This window comes from Canis lupus, chromosome 27 (assembly GCF_011100685.1).
Source record: "Canis lupus familiaris isolate Mischka breed German Shepherd chromosome 27, alternate assembly UU_Cfam_GSD_1.0, whole genome shotgun sequence".
Classification (NCBI taxonomy): domain Eukaryota; kingdom Metazoa; phylum Chordata; class Mammalia; order Carnivora; family Canidae; genus Canis; species Canis lupus.
In genome coordinates this window covers 9,558,585-9,581,809 of record NC_049248.1, presented here as the reverse complement: position 1 = coordinate 9,581,809, position 23,225 = coordinate 9,558,585, and the positions used below count along the sequence as shown (strand labels likewise).

General features: G+C 36.2%; 1 protein-coding gene and 1 non-coding gene across 3 annotated transcripts in view; both read left to right on the top strand.

Moving 5' to 3' along the window:
• Positions 1 to 9,745, top strand: part of LOC611458 (pregnancy zone protein-like) — a 50,238-nt gene extending 40,493 nt beyond the window's left edge. For both annotated transcript variants that reach the window (XM_038576748.1, XM_038576747.1), the window contains exons 24-36: positions 783 to 959; positions 1,252 to 1,339; positions 2,326 to 2,482; positions 2,867 to 2,941; positions 3,212 to 3,389; positions 4,008 to 4,228; positions 5,114 to 5,332; positions 5,504 to 5,634; positions 6,009 to 6,099; positions 6,832 to 6,900; positions 7,271 to 7,373; positions 8,512 to 8,553; positions 9,209 to 9,745. In XM_038576748.1, the coding sequence (XP_038432676.1) occupies positions 783 to 959; positions 1,252 to 1,339; positions 2,326 to 2,482; positions 2,867 to 2,941; positions 3,212 to 3,389; positions 4,008 to 4,228; positions 5,114 to 5,332; positions 5,504 to 5,634; positions 6,009 to 6,099; positions 6,832 to 6,900; positions 7,271 to 7,373; positions 8,512 to 8,553; positions 9,209 to 9,231 (1,574 nt within the window). In that variant the 3' untranslated portion in view covers positions 9,232 to 9,745. The remainder of the gene's footprint in view (positions 1 to 782; positions 960 to 1,251; positions 1,340 to 2,325; positions 2,483 to 2,866; positions 2,942 to 3,211; positions 3,390 to 4,007; positions 4,229 to 5,113; positions 5,333 to 5,503; positions 5,635 to 6,008; positions 6,100 to 6,831; positions 6,901 to 7,270; positions 7,374 to 8,511; positions 8,554 to 9,208) is intronic.
• Positions 9,746 to 12,050: 2,305 nt separating this feature from the next.
• On the top strand, positions 12,051 to 12,241 carry LOC119866457. Its single transcript, XR_005380214.1, has one exon. It is a non-coding gene; the product is annotated as a U2 spliceosomal RNA (small nuclear RNA).
• The last annotated feature ends 10,984 nt before the right edge of the window (positions 12,242 to 23,225 follow it).

Genomic DNA, 23,225 nt, shown 5'->3' with positions numbered 1-23,225 from the left:
TATTAGTCAGAAAGGGGGTTGGATGGATGTTGTGCTATTTATTCTACCTTGACATACTTGAAGGAATAAGAAGGGTCACCCCTCTCTGCCCTCATCTTCAAGAGATTGACTAAGTGATGATGCTTCCTAATAGTTTTGAAAACAGTTGGCTTTTCCCAGACATGCAGTTCATCAGAAAAGAAGTGCCCTGCCATTATTTTTCCCATCCTGGAATCATCAACTTTATTTTTCCCACTTTTTTCTATCTTTTCTATTTCCTGTTTCTCTTCACCTCTTATACTCTTGTCCTTCCCTCCATAAGTGATTTGACCTCTCACTTAGCTAGTAATCTATCTTCCTATCCCAACAGAAACCAGCTCTGATTTTTTTTTAAAGATTAATTTATTATTTTAGAGAGCTCAAACTAGGGAGTGGGGGGAGGGACAAAGACAGAGGGAGAGAATCCTCAAGCAGACCCCCCACTGAGCACAGAGCCCAACTCAGGGCTGGTTCCTGCACTTATGAGATCATGACCTGAGTGGAAACCAAGATTTTTTTTTTAAGATCTTATTTATTTATTCATGAGAGATACATGGGGGGGGGGGGCAGAGGGAGAAGCAGGCTCCATGCAGGAATCCTGATATGGGACTCGATCCTGGGTCTCTGGGATCACGCCCTAAGCCCAAGGCAGACGCTCAACTGCTGAGCCACCCAGGCGTCCTGGAAACCAAGATTTGGACACTTAACAGACTGAGCCACCCAGGTACCCCTCCTCTGATTTTTTAATATCTTTCATTCCCCAGGTGACATTCTAGGCTCTGCAATGCAAAATCTTCAGAATCTTCTCCGGATGCCATATGGTTGTGGAGAGCAAAATATGGTCCTATTCGTCCCTAACATCTATGTTCTGAACTACCTGAATGAGACACGACAACTGACAGAGACTATCAAGTCCAAAGCCATCAACTACCTCATCAGTGGTGAGAGATAACTCCAAAAAGAGAAATCTTAATTGATTCCCTAAATATCTCTTTCAGTGAACTCAAATCAACATACGTTTGGTTAAGATTTCATAATCACTGTTGCTTCCATAGCCAATAAAATGTCGGACTGTACTGCCAGGAAATTCAATGGCATTATCAAGCCTTGAAGACATCTTAATAAAATAATAGTTTTCCTTCCTATGATTCCTAACCAAGCTTTTAGGGAAAAAACTGATTAATTCTCCAAAGTCTCTGCTATTTCATAAATCTATGAATACTTCCTCTTCAGGGTACCAAAGGCAGTTGAATTATAAGCACAGTGATGGTTCATACAGCACCTTTGGGGATCATGATGGAAGAAGTCAGGGAAACACTTGGTAAGATCATTGTTTCCATATGTTTGCTATGGGTCCATTCTAATCTGGAATTCTGGAAAGTTCTTTCATTGAAATGTGTTATCCTTTAAAACTCCATATGTCTGTCATTCTACTGTGTAATATCACCATTTTGTGTATGAATACACACCAGCTGTGGGAGCACAATAAATAGCAGGAAAATAAAGATTGCTCAAAATGAAAATATAAGGCAGAAAGTGTTATAATGTGAAATGGTAGTAAGATAAGCTTCTATACTGTGCATTAAGGAAAAGGACAGAAAGAGACTGTGATGATATTAAAATCATTCAGGAGGGCATCTGGGTGGCTCAGTGGTTGAGCATCTGCCTTTGGCTCAGGTCATGATCCCGGAGGTCCTGGGATTGAGGCCCACATCAGGCTCCCCACTCTAGAGCCTGTTTCTCCCTCTGCCTCTCTCTTAATGTCTCTCACGAATAATAAATAACATCTTTAAAAAATAAATAGGGATCCCTGGGTGGCACAGCGGTTTAGCGCCTGCCTTTGGCCCAGGGCGCGATCCTGGAGACCCGGGATCGAATCCCACGTCGGGCTCCTGGTGCATGGAGCCTGCTTCTCCCTCTGCCTGTGTCTCTGCCTCTCTCTCTCTCTCTCTCTCTGACTATCATAAATAAATTAAAAAATTTTAAAAAATAAAAAAATAATTAATTAATTAATTAATTAATTAAATCATTCAGGAGTTGGCAGTTTGGGTTAATTCTGTAGAAACCAATAAAGTTAAGATTTTTAAAAGACACTCATATTTGCTGAACAAACAAAAGAATATTTAGGGGGTAAGTGTCATTTCCCCACCAATTCTTCCCAAGAATTTCCTCTACTGGATGGCAAAGACCAATGACTGAGAGAAGAGCACTAAGCTAAGAATTGCTTTGTATATTAGCTCACTAGTTGCCCAAAGTGAGCTTTAAATGTGAGATGGTCCTCACGTCTGTCTCTTCTGTGCTGGACAGGCTCACTGCATTTGTGCTCAAGTCTTTTGCTCAAGCCCGGTCACACATTTTTGTGGAGATGTCACACATCACGAGTTCCCTCACCTGGCTCTCACAAAGACAGAAGGAAAATGGTTGTTTCCAACGCTCTGGATCACTACTAAACAATGCTATTAAGGTGGTGCCATTAATTTTGTTCTGGTCCCTGAAAATAGTGATGTGTAGGAGCAAAGATACACCTGTTGATTCTTCACGTCTTGGCGACATAGCTTTGAGGAAGGATGGTAATCTCTAAAGCTTCTGAAATCTGACAATAAATTAGTAGTTATTTATTGAATTATAAAACCGCATGCAAAAACCCTAATATATTACTGAAAGTGAGAGGAAATGATGTGAGACAGATTCAAGAATTTTCAGGTGGAGGAGAAAGAGGGAAAAATCAATAATGTTGCACAAGAAAAAATGCTTTCTGGTGAAGAGTGTGCAGGGGGAAAGTAGAATTAGCCAACTCTGGCTAATGAATATTGAAGTGTTTGAATATCTCTGCCTCTGATCTTTACAGGGTGGGGTAGATGATGAATTGACGCTCTCTGCCTACATCACCATTGCTCTGCTGGAGATGCCACTGCCTGTCACTGTATGTACCAGCACAGTCCTCACAAATACAAGGAATACAAATCTTGAAACTATGAGTAAAATGAGTTGCGGGTTTTATGTTATTTAATTTTGGTATATTTCACTGGAACATAAAAGACTAGATCCTTCTGGAAACTGCAGAGGAAATTATTCTCTGGTCAGAACCATGATGTTACATGATACATTGTGCCTTTTAATCTGGTGTTAGCCTACCAACAATTCATTAGCCTGGTTCTGCTACCTAAAGATCTCTTTTTAATCTTCCTTATAGCACCCTCTTGTCCGCAATGCTCTATTCTGCCTGGAAAGTGCCTGGGGATCCATCTCAGAGGCCCAAGGAAGTCTTGTCTATACGAAGGCATTATTGGCTTATGCCTTTGCCCTAGCAGGAAACCAGGTCAAGCGAAATGAGCTTCTTAAATCACTAGACAAAGATGCTGTGAAAGAAGGTAAGGGCTGCTATTGCAAAATTTACCTCCAAAATCACCAGTGATTGAAAGAAGAAGGAAGATCCATCATGATTATATCATATCATATATCATATCATATTATATTATTATAAGGATAAGAACAATTACCACGGAGGCACCTGGGTGGCTCAGTGCATCTGCCTTTGATTCAAATCATGATTCCAGGGTTCTGGGATTAAGTCCTGCATCAGGCTCCCTACTGGGAGCCTACTTCTCCCTCTGCCTATGTCTCTGCCTCTCTCTCTCTCTCTCTCTCTCTCTGTCTCTCATGAATAAATAAATTAAATCTTTTTAAAAATTTTTTAACAAAAAAACAATTATCATTGATCCAACACTGTAATTCTGTTACTAACATGGATCATTTTTTCAGTTCACACATTATAAACTATACAGCCCAACTTTTAATATCACGCAAGAATGTAATAGACACAAAGACAAAATGTGATTTGCTAGAAATTTAATTTCCTTTTTTGGCAAAGATTTATGTGATATTTTTACATCAGTTTACCAGGTGAGCTCTGATTGTAATGATCGTTCATGAATTAGATTTTTAAACCATTCTTTAAATTTAAGAGCATATTCTTTTCCATTTCAAAGAGGACTCAATCCACTGGCAGCGTCCTGGGAAAGTTGAAGAAGTTACGACATTCTATCAACCCCGGGCTCCTTCAGTTGAAGTGGAGATGACCTCTTACCTGCTCCTTGCCTATCTTACTGCTTCGCCTGCCCCATCTTCAGAAGACCTGTCTGTGGCTTCACGTATTGTGAAATGGATCACCAAGCAACAAAACGCCAATGGGGGCTTCTCTTCCACTCAGGTCTGTGAAGAGACGCTAGGAAGAAAAATAAATATATTACTACATAAACACAACTATATTCTGGGAATTGAATAATTGGATAATATTTTCTAATTCATACTTTCTCCATTCCTCCACCACCAGAAAGATTCCAGCCTCATTATTTTATATATTCATTGTTGCTCTGTTCTCTGTACCGTCGCTAATATCTTTTCTTTTTAATCAACTCTCAAATATAAAATAGATCAATCTTCCTAAAGCAATATTTCATAAACTTAATTTCCTGATAAAGTAAATCTTTTCTTCATACAAAGACTAAAATTATCTAACATGTTATTCAAAACATTTCCCCTCCCCCAGTAAACACGGATACTCCTATCTAATGAGGCTAATCCCACCCCTTTTTCTGGAATTGGCTCTCTCCTTTCTCTGTCTCCACATAATATTTCCCACCCTGGTAGTTCCTGATGCCTCTCTTTCTATCCATATAAACTTTTCTCATGAAACATACATAATTTTATTTCTTCTTCATGGTAGCTTCTTCAGTAAGTCTTCTTATTTACCTTCTCATTAGTAAGTTTTCTCTTACTAATCTAGTTCTGCTTTCTTCTCCTTTCTCTGAATATTTACAACAAATATTGTGTATTGTTACATAAATTTATAAATTATTGAAACAGCCTCTGGTTTATGTCAGCTGTTTGGGTCTAATCTCCATTATGTATAAACTATTTGAATGGGGAGACTTTTTCATGTTCCCCTCAAGTACATAGAGTAGTTTATGGTTAAGAGCAGGGAGGGCTGTGTTTGTCATGAAATAACTCTGAGAGAAAATACCGTTGATCTGATTTACATCCAGTATGATTTTGTTACTTTCTCTCCTGTGATTTCTGCCCCATCTTTTTTCAGGATACAGTGGTAGCTCTCCAAGCCCTGTCCAAATATGGAGCAGCAACTTTCAGTAAAAGGGAGAAAACAACTGTAGTCACTGTCAAGTCTTCAGAGACATTCTCCCAAAAATTCGAAGTACACGATGCCAATCGCCTGTTGCTACAAGAAGTCAGGTTGCCAGAGATTCCAGGGGAGTACAGCACAACAGTGTCAGGATCAGGATGTGTGTACCTCCAGGTGAGACTTCTGGGATTTAGGGAATGCTGCAAATGAGAGAATAGGTCTCAGGAACTACATATGAATCTCCAAGTTGCAGAAGAAATATGAACTAAGGAGAGATATGAATCATCTAGAAGAGACAGACTATTTGCATGCAAAGATAAAAAAGTTTTTTTCAATTTGTTTTAGACATCCCTGAGATACAACATCCTGCCCAAGAAAGAAGGCAAGGTTCCCTTCAATCTGAAGGTTGATACTTTCCCCAAGAATTGTGATGGAGTAGACACTCACAGGAAATTCCAGATTCACATCAACATTAGGTAAATCCTTTTGTAATAATATCTTTTGTAGAATATGGAGAAATTTATTTCCTTTGCTGGGAAACTGCATTGTCCAAAGGCACACAATATGAATATGGAATTTTTGCAAAATTTACTAACAAGAAAATTATCTTCACTCTTACTGAAAAAAACCTTAACATTGAGTGTGTGATGTTGCCATACTAGCAGTGTGAGTTCAAAATAATGGTTTTTTGTAACAAGCATAGCAGAACAAATAGAATGGATGAGGAAGCTGAGTGGTAGTTAAGGATCAGGAACACCAGAAATAAAAGAGAAGAGGGATGGATTTCTGTCTTGGTTGAACTCCAAAGAATTTTGTTTGAATGCCTTGTCCCTATGTCTTGACTTCATAGTTATACTGGGGAACGATCAAGCTCCAACATGGTCATTGTTGACGTGAAGATGGTATCAGGCTTCATACCTGTGAAATCATCAGTGAGAAAGGTAAACCTTAAATATCTTATGGATAGCAAAGCCATGATAAATGCTGACATTTATGCTTGTCAGTTTTATTTCACTGATTGTGTTTTCAAGAGGTTTACTCCCTCAAACTCACTTCTCTAGAGTGTCTTCATAATTTTAATAGTGGATAGCCCTGTTATGCAGTCTCCAGTGTAAGAGATATGTCATAGACATGGTTAAAAATGCTCCAGCAAGCCCTGTGACATCCAGATATGTGGAGAGGTACTGAATTATCTTCCTATCATATATTTTAAGAAGGGAAAATATATAATATACACATATGTATGATATAAAAATATATCTCATATACTCATATATACACACATATATATGTGATATTCTTCCTTGTTTATATATATATATATATATAGCCTTTATATATATATAAAAGCTAATGCTCTCTCTTATATGCATGAAAATGTATATGTTAGAGATAGATTGGATAGGTAGATGGTAAGTTGACAGATGATAAGCAGCTGGACAGACAGATACAGGTACACATAGATGATACATAGAGATACACAGGTACAAATAGATGATAGAGATGGTAGACAATAGAAAAAGGGTTTAATAAATATTGCTATTAACCTTGAAGAAATCATAATTAGCAGTTTGGATGTTTCTGAGCAGCCAGTTAGATCACAAGTACATAAAAAGGGCTCTCAGCCGGTTATTTCCTCATCCATATGTCTGGCTTATCCTCTTGGCCAACAGCTCCAAGAAAAGCCTCAGATTCAAAGGACTGAAGTGAGCACCAACCATGTTCTGATTTACTTTGAAGAGGTAAGATTCTGTGACTCTGCTGGACCTGAGAAAACTGCTGGAGGTTCCAACACACCAATCCAGATTCCAGATAATGTTTTACACACACATAGGTGAGGGAAGAGAAAATAGCCATAGAGGGAGATGAAGACTGGACCAGTCAACAAGGCTCAATTTACTACAATTTACTGTTCATAAAATCATCTCTTTTGTCCTCCTTGTATCTGCCACTGAGTGTATGACCTCAGTCTCAAAATGTCCCATGCTTTCCATAGATTTTGGGGCAGATGGATAGCATAACCATAAGATTTGATAAAACCATAGGAAGACAGGATGGTAACTATTCACGATGTTAATCTTTGATTCCAATCCCATTTTCCTGTCTCTCCAGCTAACCAATCAAACTCTGAGTTTCTCCTTCTCAGTGGAACAAGACATCCAAGTTGACAATTTAAAACCAGCTACTGTAAAAGCCTATGACTATTATGAGACAGGTGAGTGCGATTCCAGGGGAGTACAGCACGACAGTGTTGGGGTCAGGATGTGCTTTGAAAGAAAAAAACTGACTAACCTGGTAAAAGTTCACCTTAACTAAATCGAAATTCCACAATCTTTCACTGGAAGAGAAAGTGAGTTTACAGACACTGGATAATCATGTGCCTCCTAAACTAGTCTTAGAAGCATTCTTCTAGATCAATCATAAAGCAATATTAGGATCAGTTCTTTCTAAATTCTCCTATAAAGTTGTTTGTTCTGGTTTGAATTATTCCAGAAATATAAGTAGAGTAGTACTAACTAAAAAGCATCTGAATATTGATTTGTGATATGAGACTTAAAATCTGATCAGTTTTTAAAAGATTTTATTTATTTATTTATTTATTTATTTATTTATTTATTTATTTATTTATTTATAAGAGAGTGTGCACTGGCGAGAACATGACCAGAGGGGAGGGGTAGAGGGAGAGGGAGAAGCAGACGCCATGCTGAGCAGGGAGCCCACCATGGGGCTTGATTCCGGGACTCTGAGATCATGACCTAAGCCAAAGGTAGACATTTAGCCAACTGAGCCACCCAGGAGCTCCAAATTTGATCCTTTTTGACTTGTGCCTTGAGTAGTCTCACAAAAGTTGGGAAACTCTGTAATATATCATAAATTCTTCCTTTTGCTCACGACTTTGAACTAGAAACCAGTGTCTTAGCAGCTGATCCTATTAAAACTTGACTCCTTCCTGGAGTGTGAAAGAGTTCAGAGAGGAAGTTGTTTAACTCTCCAATAAGGAGAACACAGCTGTGGAGCGGGCCATACATTATCCTATAGATAGATAATCTTTCACTATAAAAGTGAAACTTGCCCCTGAATTCTTGAATTCCCCAAGCCCAATATTCTCCTCCTGTCCCCTCCACCAGTCCTGCATGGTTTAGTACAGAAGTCATTTGCTTTCAATGGCTACATAATTGTCTTTATACTTTCTTTCCTAGCTTATACTTATAAGTATATAAGTATACTTATATATATAAGTATATAATATATACTTATAAGTATATATTTCCTAGCTTATATTTGTAATTACTTGCTCATATGCCTACTACTGAATGTCTTCACCCTTGCTGTCTCATCATTTTGTGTTTCAGAGGAATTTACTATTGAAGAGTACAGGGATCCCTGCAGTGCTGGTAAAGTATAAACAGTAAAGCCTAATGCCAACATAAAGAAAATAAATAAAACATCAGTTGTCTGTATAAGTTTGCTTCTTGATCATATCTTTATCATATTATAAAAGCCCATGGTGTATCATTTAGGAATTTAAACTATTTAAAATGTATTATAGACTTTCTCAGTAGGAAAAGAATGCATGTGAAGAAAAAAAAATGCATGTGAAGTATAATTACTGGGCCTGGGGTGACTCGTTTGCAGATGAACCCAGAAATTTGCCACGTATAAAAACTAAATCATCTAATATTTAGTTTATAGTCTATCCCTAGTGGTGATATATTTATCACCTATGACATTTTTAGGATGTTTCTAAACTTATACTAGTTAGGGTCAGGAAAGCTTTCCCTGTAATTTTCCATATAGCACAGCATGAGAGATGTGATCTACAAGATTTTCCTTTAGGCTGGTTGACAATGTTCATCTTTGACAGTATAGCACTTGCTATGAGACATTCACTTCTCCATTCTAAAATATGAAACAAAAAATAAGAACATACTTAACATTTAAAATAAATTCTATTAAGTTCAAATATTCACAACTGAAATATGAAAAAATCATTCCTTTAGTAGATGATAGAATTTTCCTAATTTTCCCACCTTTTATTCTACTGTTTAGAATCTGGACACAGAACTGTTTAAAAATGGAAACTGTGGACCTTATCAAATGACCTTCTCCAGTTGCAAAGGACTCATCAGGAGAGAAGATAGTGAGAGAAACAAGGGACAGGAATTGGATATATAAAAAATTTATATGTTGAATAAATTCATGACATATACACTTCTACCTTTTCCTTTGTTTTTTTAATCAATGTGATATTTCCCTTCTGAAACATGTATCTATTTCCCTCAGTATTTTTAAAAACACTATAAAAGCTATATGAAAAACTGGCTCAAAACACTACAGATTAATCAAAATGGAATTCCAAAATGTGTTCAAGTAACCCACAGGAAGATAGGCAAAATATAACAATCTTTCCAAATACTGGAAACAATCAAAATGTGCCCTAATATGTGAATGGTGATACTAGTGGTACATTCATGCCATGGAATATGACTCAACAATAAAAAGAAACAAGCTGTTGATCTACAAAACTATTTGAATGGATCTCAAAAATATTATGCCTGGTGAAAATAAAGCCAATTTCCAAGATCATACTGTATTATTCTTTTTATTTAACAGTCTTGAAATGAAAAAAATTATAGAAATGGGAAAAAAATAGTGATTTTCAGGGATTAGGGATGGTAAGGCAAGAGGGGATTGACATGACTATAAAGGGATAACTTTAGAGAGATCTTTGGGGTGATGAAGTCCTGCATATGTTTCTTTACAAGTAAAATATTTGCTATTCTTTAGCTTAATAAAATGTTTTAGTAACTACTAAAGGCAGGGCCCCTGGGGGTCTCAGTCAGTTAAGTGTCTGCCTTGGACTCAGGTCATAATCCCAGGGTCTTGGGATTGAGCCCCCCATCAGGCTTCCTGCTCAGCAAGGAGTCTACTTATCCCTCTCCCCCGCCCTCCACCCCCTCATGCTCACTGTCTCTCTTTCAAATAAGTGAATAAAATCTTCTTTGAAAAATTAAAAAAAGAAACTACTATGGCTGGTTCCTCCCATCTCTCTGTTTTTATCTTTTTTTTTCCTGCAATGCTGTTTATTATTTTCTTTGAAAATAAACTTTGAAATCTTTCGTCAAGTTAATTGTCCCCATAATCATATTGGGTACTGTTTAGTGTTGCATTGAATATAAATCAAGTTATAATAATTATGAATATCAGTAGTTTACAATATTTAGCCTTCCCTATTCAGATATAGTTTTATTTTCATTTATTCAAGTCACATGAAGTGAATTCTAAATTTGATTTACTTTCTGAATTTGGACTGAACTACAAAGTTGAAGGTTAACTTCATGAATATACATAGTATGCTAAGTTGAAAGCATAAAACAATGTATACACGGAGACAAATTTAAAAATATGTGCAAGAATAAGATTACAAGATAATGAAATACTAGAACAATATTTTTCATTTGTTGATAGAAACCATTGAAAGAGGGATGCCAATGAGGGTGGCTCAGTGGTGGAGCATCTGCTTTGGCTCAGGGTATGATCCAGGGGTCCTGGGATCAAGTCTTGCATCAAGCTTCCCACAGGGGGCCTGCTTCTCCCTCTGTCTCTCTCTCTCTCTCTCTCTCTCTCTCTCTGTGTCTCTCATGAATAAATAAATAAAATCTTTCAAAAAAAAAGGAACCATTGAAAGATTTGAAGCAAGAGAATATTTCATCTTAAAAGCCATCTACAAAAAGCCCACAGCAAATATCATTCTCAATGGGGAAACACTGGGAGCCTTTCCCTTAAGATCAGGAACAAGACAGGGATGTCCACTCTCACCACTGCTATTCAACATAGTACTAGAAGTCCTAGCCTCAGCAATCAGGCAACAAAAAGGAATAAAAGGCATCCAAATTGGCAAAGAAGAAGTCAAACTCTCCCTCTTCACCGATGACATGATACTCTACATAGAAAACCCAAAAGTCTCCACCCCAAGATTGCTAGAACTCATACAGCAATTTGGCAATGTGGCAGGATACACAATCAATGCCAGAAGTCAGTGGCATTTCTATACACTAACAATGAGACTGAAGAAAGAGGAATTAAGGAGTCAATCCCATTTACAATTGCACCCAAAACTCTAAAATACCTAGGAATAAACCTAACCAAAGAGGTAAAGGATCTATACCCTCAAAACTATAGAACACTTCTGAAAGAAATTGAGGAAGACACAAAGAGATGGAAAAATATTCCATGCTCATGGATTGGCAGAATTAATATTGTGAAAATGTCAATGTTACCCAGGGCAATTTACACATTTAATGCAATCCCTATCAAAATACCATGGACTTTCTTCAGAGAGTTGGAACAAATTATTTTAAGATTTGTGTGGAATCAGAAAAGACCCCGAATAGCCAGGGGAATTTTAAAAAAGAAAACCATATCTGGGGGCATCACAATGCCAGATTTCAGGTTGTACTACAAAGCTGTGGTCATCAAGACAGTGTGGTACTGGCACAAAAACAGACACATAGATCAATGGAACAGAATAGAGAATCCAGAAGTGGACCCTCGACTTTATGATCAACTAATATTCGATAAAGGAGGAAAGACTATGCACTGGAAGAAAGTCTCTTCAATAAATAGTGCTTGGAAAATTGGACATCCACATGCAGAAGAATGAAACTAGACCATTCTCTTTCACCATACACAAAAATAAACTCAAAATGGATGAAAGATCTAAATGTGAGACAAGATTTCATCAAAATCCTAGAGGAGAACACAGGCAACACCCTTTTTGAACTTGGCCACAGTAACTTCTTGCAAGATACATCCATGAAGACAAGAGAAACAAAAGCAAAAATGAACTATTGGGACTTCATCAGATTTGCATAATAAGAGTTCATCTTCAATTGCTTCTCAGTCTTTTGGCTAAGATCAAGTGTAGTATCTGTTCTTATCAGTTTAATATCTGATACATCCTCTATCCGAGGACAACATATTAAATGGATTTTTGGAATTAGGAGATGGAATAGGAGCTTGCCCCATCCACTCCAAGCATCGACCTGGTATTGCAGTACTTCCAGGAACGGTGCACCCACCTCAGGAGAAATAAAGGTTGCTTAAAAATAAAAATAAATAAAAAATAAAAGTTCACCTTCTAGGCAAAGGGAAGAAGGAAATTTTTGCTGATATCCAAATACACAGACCATTTGTTTAGAGCTGGGCTTTCTTTTTTATACATAATTAAATGGTTTAGCACATCTCTCTTCCACATTATACAATTCCACACTTTAAAAAATTGTTTTCTGGGGCACCCAGGTGTCTCAGTCAGTTAATTGTCTGCCTTCAGCTCAGGCCATAGTCTCAGCATCTTGGGATCAAGCCCCATGTAGGGGTCCCCACTCAGCGGGTAGTCTGCTTGGCCTTCTCTCTCTCCCCCCAACTCATGCTCTTCTCTCTTTTCTCAAATAAATAACTAAAATCTATTTTTAAAAAGAATAATTAAAAAATTATGTTCCTCTCATCTATAACTCAGACATCTTTGAAAACCAAACCTGTATCTTAATCACATTTGCAGCCTGTTCACTCAGCACAGCACCGTGACTATTGTAGGCACTCAGTGAAACAAAGGAGTGACTGAATGGGTCACTGGCAGAGTGAGTATATTCCCACAGGTAGCTAGGTAGAGGAGAAATGGATGAACACAAAGTGTTGGAATACATGAATAAAGCAAATGAGCTACAAGGGTTGCTGGAGAGGAAGAGATAGGGGGATGCGCTAAGTGGGTGATGGGCATGAAGGAGGGCACTTGAAGTAATGAGCACCTGGTGTTTGTATGCAACTGATGAATCACTAAATTCTACCTTTGAAACTAAAAAAGAATAAAAATAAAAGAACATAGAAAAAGAAAAGAAAATGAGCTAGAAACACCATTTCAGTCAAATTGTTTAATGCTTCACAAATATTTTATGTGAAAGATTTTCATACTTCTCCAAAGTCAAATAAATGAGGAGGAAACAGAATTTTGGTTATTCATTGGCACTTTAAGCAAAACTTGTTTAAAAGTAATTTTATATATTCACCAAGCTCTAAGAGGAAAATTGTTGCCTCTGTCTTGCAAAACTAGCTGTCAGCAATCATCAAAAGGGCAAATACACATTATATCCGTTGTGAGTTCAACTGTGTCACAGAAAAAGATATGTTGAAGTCCCAAATCCTGGTATCTGTGAATGTGACCTTATCTGGAAGTAGGGTTTTTGCTTCGCTCTCTGCCTATGTCTCTGCCTCTCTCTGTGTGCCTCTCATGAATACATAAATAAAATTTTTAAATAATAATAATAATCTTTTCACTACTGGCCCAGTTTACCTAATCCATTCTTATTTGTCTTTTAAATTAGAACAAACAGGTGCACCTGGGTGGCTGTCAGTTAAGCGTCTAACTTTGGCTCAGGTCATGATCTCCGGATCCTGGGGTGGAGCCCTGTGTCAGGCTCCATGCCCACTGTCGGGTCTGCTTGAGGCTCTCTCTTTTCCTCTGCCCCTCCCCTCGCTTGTGCTCTCCCTTCTTCTCTCTCTCTCTCTCTCTCACACACACACACACATAAATAAATGATAAAAATCTTTTTAAAAAAATAAAATAAGAACAAATAAATGAGCATATTCCAAATGATTGAATGGTAGAAGGAGAAGCCAAGAAATTTTCTTTTTGTTTTATATATTCCCACACAGTTTAATAATTAAATATCTTGTTCCATAACTTAAACAAAAATTAAGATGAGATATGGGGTCTAGTTTTCACATCTAGTCTTCTGCCATGTTTATAGCTTATCTCAAAAAAGAAGAATCTCTTCTTGCTGTTAAAATTCTCCAGGAGAATTTTCTCATATATTTCTCCTTTGGTCATAAGGAAAATAAAAAGATTCATAATACAAATATATAAATTCATGAGTCATTAATATTGCTGAACTTCAAGGTACATTTGGGGGAAAATGCTGATCTATAGATATTTATCTGTGCTAGTACCTCCTTCAAGGACTATTTGTTTAGTACTTAATACAAAGTAGAAGTATTCTTGTAGACCTTTCATCTTAGTGAATTTAAAAATATAAAAGTAGTCATTGTTACTTAAATAACAACAGTATGCAAAATATCTTTATGCTTTTCTCTTAATATTCTCAGGCCCTTTTCTTATAACATTTAGGAATCAGAATTAATGAGATAATATTAAAATAAAGAAGTCAGTCGGAGAAGGACAAACATTATATGTTCTCATTCTTTTGGGGAATATAAATAATAGTGAAAGGGAATATAAGGGAAGGGAGAAGAAATGTGTGGGAAATATCAGAAAGGGAGACAGAACGTAAAGACTGCTAACTCTGGGAAACGAACTAGGGGTGATAGAAGGGGAGGAGGGCGGGGGGTGGGAGTGAATGGGTGACGGCACTGGGGGTTATTCTGTATGTTAGTAAATTGAACACCAATAAAAAATAAATTAAAAAATAAAAAATAAAAGAATACTCAAGCCACTAAATGCAAAAGGTCTGCAAGGATTCAAGTTATTGTTGAACAAAGCTTGGCCTCAGAAAATCCATGCCAAGATCTAATGTGTGTTTAATCTGACAAAATGAAACTTGTCATGTCCAGTAAATGATCTTCGATTACCCAAACTCTGTTAATATATAAGCCACACAAAAGATTTTCATCCTCACTACACTTGGATATCACTTGGCTCAGAAATTCTATCCCAAAGATACAAAGCAGCTGAATATAAAATTAAATTGCTTCTTTTTTTTTTTGAAGATTTTATTTATTTATTCATGAGAAACACAAAGAGAGAGAGAGAGAGGCAGACACACAGGCAGAGGGAAAAGCAGGCCCCATGCAGAGAGCCCAACATGGGACTCGATCCCAGGTCTCCAGGATCACTCCCTGGGCTGAAGGCAGGCATCAAACTGCTGAGCCACCCAGGGATCCCAAATTGCTTCTTGATATCAGGCATAAAAAAGAAAAGATTAAAAATAAAAGAGAATGCCTTTGCCAATTTGTGTAAAATCTTTTAAAATTTATAGTAGGACTCATAGATGAATATTATTAACTATGGTATCTTATTTTAACAAATTATTCATCACAGTATAATTTTCAAAAAGAAAATATATATTCATATATATACATATTTACTTTATATTCTCAAGCAAACATAAAGTGAACACATGTCAAAGATTTTATTTAACCCATTAATTAACTAACCACTAAGATGTTATAACTATTTCAAAAAACATCCAAAATGCTCAGATATTTACAGACAACTTAACAAAAACTATTAAGATAAGAAGGATAGGTTAGGTATAAAATTAAACAATATAAAATATGCCATAAAACCTTTGGGGTTATTTGTTCCACGAGACAGAAATTATTTGCATGTGTACCTGACAAAAATCAATAAGTAGCTTCACGGAGTCTGGAAACTTTCATTTGTAGTAAATAATGAAATGAATTAAGTATATTTTCCCTGATAATCTTTAAGTGACCCTTGCCCCCAAGTTGTACTGAAAGAATGTGCAACCTCCTATTTTTGCCTTATTGCTGAGTTTCTGATGGTTTCCCCTCTCCAAAGATCATTCTTGACTTAAAAAAAGAGGAGTGGCAGTCTCATTAGGTCTGTACTAATTGTTTTCATAAGTGCTAGGAGGGTTAATCGGCCATGTAGGCCTCCTGGATTTTGTCTGCAAATCTTGAGCCTTCAGTATTAAGCAACTACCAAAGCCACATAATTACCTTTTGTCCAGCAACTTTCATGAGGAATCTTGGTTTAGACCTTTAAGACCCTCTAGGACCTACTATTTCACCTATAGTACCCACAAAGTTAAATGAATGTCTCTCATGTAAAAGTCCCCCAATTCCAGGGTCCTTGGCTTGCAAGGAAACGATCTTACTTATACTTGTGAGACTGAAGCCTTGTAAGTCAGGTACCAGGTCAATTTCATAAAAGAACTTTGTACGCATTGACTCCACCAATACTTCTCAATAGTGAACTTATCATGTCTGATTGAATGAAAATTAACTTCAAATATCATTTCTCCAAGTAGGCCTTGATTACACAACCTGTCCAATTACATCCATTTTAAAAGAAAATAGCAGATTCTTATTAATCCATGCAATATTTGCCTTGAAAAGTACATAGATTTGATGAAAGTATGTGTTTGAACTCTAAGGAATCAGTGGGAGTCAAATATCATTTTTAAATGTTTTATTTGCATCCAAAGAAACAAAATCTACTAAATTAGATACAATATAAAGAGAATGAGAAAAAAAAACTTTTCCTATATTTGTTAAAAACACAATATTTAAAATAACACTTACCATATTCCAAATAGATAACGACATTTTAATTTCCTCCTTGGTTTATTCAATTCTAGTAATTTTTATTCTGCTTGATCTTATGTCAAGCATTCTTCTTTCATGGAATATATTTGCTTCTAAACTAAAAAGAGTCCGGGATATCTTGGCTAATCCATTAGCACAATCTGAAAGTTCTCTAAGGAAGAACAGCTGAGAAAACTGATCCAAGAAGTATCAATGTTCATAGTATCTAATACAGGACTTTCCAGAAGCATTTAGCAAGAATCAAGAAATAGACAACTGGGGCACCAGGATGGCTCAGTTGGTTAGGTGTCCAACTCTTGATTTTGGCTCAGGTCAGGATCTCAGAGTTGTGAGACCCAGCCCCACATTGGGCTCAAGTTGGGCACAGAGCTTGCTTGAAATTCTCTCTCCCTTTCCCACTGCCCCTCCCCCAACTCTAAAATTTAAAAAAAAAGTAGATACCTGCTTTATAGCAAAATTGGTTAAAATTTATAACAATAACCAATAACATCACAATAAAAGAGGGTAAATTTCTCTATAGACATACTATACAGAGCTATCTCACAAAGGTTTGATCAATGTTTTCTTAGAAGTGACTAAAGGGGTGCCTGGGTGGCCCACTCAGCTAAAGCAACCAACTCCTGGTTTTGACTCAAGAAATGATCACAGGATCATGAGATTGAGTCCTACATTGTGCTCTGCACTCAGCCTGGAATCTGCTTGAGATTCTCTCTCCCTCTCCTTCTGCCCCTCCCTCTTGTGCTCTCCTTCCTTCTCTCCCTCAAATAAACAAATAAATCTTAAGAAAAAAAGTGAGAATATACTATGAACAGTGAAGAAGACAAATTGTCTTCATATAAAAGGTACAATTTCTGAAATATTTATATTGACATTTTGCCTGTGCAAGTTTAACCTAGGGAAAGCTGACTATATCTTCCAATTGGATCATTCTTCGAATTTTAGTAGATTTTACAACACTGATAATTAATAAATATAATAAAAAATATCCTGACTTTATAATTTTTTTAAATTTAGGATTCCATCCAAAGAAAGTAGCCAAATTATACCTGGTGACTAGCTGAAATAGGGAAAACGATATTTTGTTACCTATTGCTTAATCAAAGTGAAAATATTTTAAAGTTAACATAAGAGAAGAAAGATAACATGATTGTAAAGTTAATGAAAAGCAAAGAAAAATATTCTGGTGCAACACTAAATAGTTGCTATCTGGACACATTAAAAAAGAAAATAAATAATAATCTCAACCACTGTTGAGAGCAAAACCTACTAAATTGAGTTAGATATAGCATAAAAAGAAATAAAAAGAACTTTTCTGGGGATCCCTGGGTGGCTCAGTGGTTTAATGCCTGCCTTCGGCCCAGGGCGTGATCCTGGAGACCCAGGATCGAGTCCCACATCGGGCTCCCTCCATGGAGCCTGCTTCTCTCCCTGCCTCTCTCTCTCTCTCTCTCTCTTTCTCTCTCTTTCCCTGTGTCTCTCATGAATAAATAAATAAAATCTTTAAAAAAAAAAAAAGAACTTTTCTTATATTCTTTAAAAAACACAATATTTATAATAATATGTACTATATTCCAAGAAACTAACTACAACTTAATTTATAAGAACAATATGCCATTAACAAAGAAACTCAATTAGTTTTGCATTAACATAACATTTTGCAGTAAAATTTTATAAGTTTTTTAAAATTAATAAACCCATCAAAATTGAGCCAAGAGTAACATCAGCAAAAATGTAGGGTAAGGAACTCCAAAATAATAAATGTTCATGGATTGAAAGACATAGATTAATATAAAATATATGACATAGAGTAATGAAATATTTAAATTTTAGCATACTCATATATTGATATTCTTAAGATGGCAATATCCCTCAAAGTGATCAGTGCAATAAATTTGGTGCAAGCTCAACCAAAATTACAAGGGCTTTTCTTTCAAAAATGGACAGGTTGATCCTGAAATTCATTTGGAGATGCAAGGAACCTAAATTAGCCAAAGCCATATTGAAAAAGAAGAAGACAGACTCATTATTTCTCTATTTCAAAACTATTTCCAAAACTGGATCTAGGATCCAGAACACATAAAAACCTCTCACAATTCAACCATAAGAAAACAAACAATCAAATTAAAATATGGTAAAGGAATTCAGTAGAAACATCTCTAAAGAAGACATGCTCATAACAATATTTTCAACATTGTCAGTTATTAGGGAAATGCAAATCAAAACCACAATGAGACACCTCTTCACACCTAGGAGGATGGGGATAATAAAATAAACAAACAACAACAAAACGACAAGTGTGGAGAAAAGAGAAGCCTCATTTATGGAATGCAGCATTGTAAAAAGCTGCAGCTGTTTGGAAAACAGTTTGGCAGTTCCCCAAAATGTTAAACAGAGTTCCAGTGTGATCCAACAATTTTACTCCTACTTACACACCAAAGAGAATTGAAAACATATATTCACACAAAAACTTTACCACAGCTGTTCATGGCAGCATTATTCATAGTGCCAAAAAATGGAAATAGCTCCAATGTCTTATCAACTGAATAATAGATAAAATATGATATGTCCATACAAAAGAGTACCTTTCATTCATATAACAAAGTAAAGTACTGGGGTGCCTGGGTGGCTAGTTGGCTAAGGGTCTGCCTTCAGCTCAGGTGATGATCCTGGAGTCTTGGGATCAAGCCCTGCATTGGCTTCCTGCTCAGCAGGGAGCCTGCTTCTCCTTCTCCCTCTGCCCCCCACCCCACTCATGCTCACTCTCTCTTGCACCCTCTCTCTCTCTCTCAAACAAATAAATAAAATATTTTTTTAAAAAGTAAAATACTAATACAGGCAGCAAGTGTGATGAACTTTGAAAATACCATACTAAGTGAAAAAGCCAGACACAAGTAGCCACATAAGGTATTATTCCATTTATTTGTTTAAAACGTCCAACTAGACAAATCCATAGAGACAGAAAATAGATTAAAGATTGTCCAAAACTGAGGAGGAAAAAATTAGGAGCAAATACATTTCTTTTGGGAGTAATGGAATATTTAATAATTAGACAGTGGTAATGATTGCCTAACACTATGAATATACTAAAGTCACTTAATTTACACTGGAAAACGACTTCTGTGTTATGTGAGTTACATCTAAATGAAAAATTACCCCCAAAATGTGCCAGCTATGGAAAAAGATGTATTGCTTCTTTCCAGATTCAATGTTATAAATAAACATTGAAGGGGGGGAAATGAAAGAGGGAAAAAAAAAGCATTTCCTGCAGACCTTGTTCTACATTCATTCCGGTTTTCTCTTTCACTGTTCCGTTTCATATTATGAAAGAACCAGGCATTTTAAAATAAAAATACTCTCATTTTAACCTTGGGAAACAGCCTATTACTTTGCAAAACTGTGTTTTTCTGTTCCCACTATAATCTCTCCTTATTCATAATTAAAGCTTTTAGCTGTACATACAGAAAGACAACTGGAAGAGAGATCATTGAGAAGTATCTCCATACTTTACTTTAGCAGGCTAATAAAGCTCTGAAGAAAACATATAATCCAATTTTCTGCAGCCACACTAATCCCTTTCACAACTTTTCAAAGTTTGGAGTTGTAAAAACAAGCAACAGAACACATAAGACAAGGAAAACATGGCTAATTTGAAAAAACACCAACTGCAAATAATTCAAGAGACAAAAAAATAATTCATTGAAATAAAAAAGAAATCAGGGGTGCCTGGGTGGCTCAGCTGGTTAAAAGTCCGACTCTTGATTTCAATTCGGGTCCTGATCTCAGGGTTGTGAGTTCAGACCCCCCATTGGGCTCTGGGCTGAGAGTGGAGCCTATTTTTTTAAAAAAGTTAAAAAAAAAAGAGAGAAATCAACTAATGGTTTAAGCAGTAGATCTGACAGAGGAAAAAATGTAAATTAATAAATTAGTAGTAAGATCTGAGGAAATTACTCATAATGCAGAAGAGAATAAGAAAATTAAATGAAATATCAAAAACAAGTAAAAAAAAATACAAAAAGCAGAGAATAGAGTTAACACTTAATTCCAACACAAAAAACTAGTACAGATTGTTTCTTCCTTCTTCCAGATAACCCTCGAGAAACAACATAAGCAAGAGAGAAACATAAGTTTTAGGAACCAACAAAATATTATAAAAGAACTGTAGGATATGAAAGCAATCTAGAGCTGATAAGAAAGTGGCAGGGGAGGAGGTAGTCAAATAGAAAGGAATTTGGGAAATAGCTGACTTGGTACATTAAAAGAAAGTTATTTAAATTCTGCTGAAAACTGTGTGGAGGTTCCTCAAACAGTTAAAAATATACCTGCCCTACGACCCAGCAACTGCACTGTTGGGGATTTACCCCAAAGATACAAATGCAATGAAACGCCGGGACACCTGCACCCCGATGTTTCTAGCAGCAATGGCCACGATAGCCAAACTGTGGAAGGAGCCTCGGTGTCCAACGAAAGATGAATGGATAAAGAAGATGTGGTTTATGTATACAATGGAATATTACTCAGCTATTAGAAATGACAAATACCCACCATTTGCTTCAACGTGGATGGAACTGGAGGGTATTATGCTGAGTGAAGTAAGTCAGTCGGAGAAGGACAAACATTATATGTTCTCATTCATTTGGGGAATATAAATAATAGTGAAAGGGAATATAAGGGAAGGGAGAAGAAATGTGTGGGAAATATCAGAAAGGGAGACAGAACGTAAAGACTGCTAACTCTGGGAAACGAACTAGAGGTGGTAGAAGGGGAGGAGGGCGGGGGGTGGGAGTGAATGGGTGATGGGCACTGGGTGTTATTCTGTATGTTAGTAAATTGAACACCAATAAAAAAAAAAATAAATAAAAGAAAAAAAATAAATAAATAAATAAATAAATAAATTCTGCTGTTGACTTTCTTTCAAACTGGTTTGGGACAATCATTATCTCTTCACCACAGAAATCAGCAGTGAAAGCCTAGAGTAAAATCTCATTAGACAAAAAGCTCTGCAAGTATGAAAATGAAATCAGATGTGGAATAACCAGGTACATCAGGCGTTCACTTTTCCATTCTGTCCCCTATTCAGCCCTCTAAACTCCAGAGATGATCTCTTTTCACTGTTGTCTCCTACAAATATAAAAACATAGCAAGTAAAAGTGATCACTTGGTGACTGAGGATTTCCTCCCTGGACTCTCCTTCCCTATACTTTAAAGTCACTAGCATGATCACAGACAAGGATCTTATCTTTGGCTCTTTCCCTACATATATTATTGGACAAAGTAACCCATTAATAATGGGCACACAGACTAAAATAACTAAACAAATGTTGGCTGTTCAAGTCCTATAAAAGAAACACAGCAAACTGGCCAACATATATTATCTAAAGAAGAATTACCAGAATAAACATAACATAAAATAATCCTAATATTTAAAGTAGATAATAAAAGGTATACAAAATATAAATTAAAAACAAGAAATCATAGTACAAAAAAATGAGAACATTAGATATAAATACATAATGTTCAATATTTATGAGATTAATATTCTGATGTGTATAACAAGAACAAAATAATGAGCTTGAAGATGCAGTTGAGGAACTTTGCAAGAAAGCAGCAGAAAAGTTTAAATAAATACATAGAAAATGCTCATGGAAAGCTAAATTATATGAAAGATTGAAGTAAAAGCATGAACATCTACATCTTAGACTTCTGAGGTGAAATGAAAGTAGAAGTTAAAAGGAAAAAATATAAAGACATAATGGAAATAAGTTTCCTAGAATCAAAAAAAATATGAATAACAACATAAAAGAGATGAAAAAAAACACAAACACAAAACTGAACATATACTAAACTTTTAAAATTTATAAGATTAAGAAAAACTTATCTTTATAAGATAAATTCTAAATAATTCCAGAGAAAAAGGCACTAAGGAAAAACTTCACATCAAGAATTTTATATCCAAAAAATAAATAATAAAAGAATAAAATAAATTAAATAATGAAGAACTTTATGTCCAAGAAAATCATGACTTAAATGTGAGAACATAAAAATATTTTCATGTATACCCAGCCTCAGAAGTTTTGCTAGACAAGAGCCCTCCAATGAAAAGCATTCAAGAGATAGTCTGCAGACAAAAAAGAGAAATAAATCAAGGTGTGCTATAAAAGATATGAAAGCAATAATGATTTAAAGTATTAATGCTATTTATGGATTTCTTTAAATAAAATGGGTAAGAAAGAAACTTGAGATAGTATAATTTTGTATCAGGCAAGGCACAGTCAGGGGATCAGAACCGCATTGTAATTTGAAGAGAGGGAGTTTAGTATAAAGTGTTATAAACAAAAACAGATCAGGTTAATGAGAGATTATTTGGAGCAGACACTATTCCTGGGCTGAAATAGTGCACCAAGGAAAAGACAGAACTGAAGTGCATCCAAAGGAACTGCTCAATGCTAAGTACTGAACTTTGTTGGAGAGGGAGCAACCCTGGCTCACTGGATGATAGAGAAGTTCACCAAGGCTTTGAAACCAGATGACAAGGGAAGGTACTGGGCAGGTGGCAGTCTTGCTATGAAACACCTCGGTTGGTGTTGGAGAAAGTCACCCACAGGAAGTTGCCACGTGCTGCTGGCTATGGAGCACCGTAGAAGCCTAGCAGTGCAGAAGCCACACACACTGCTGAAAATGGGTGCCCGACAGATCATGCAAA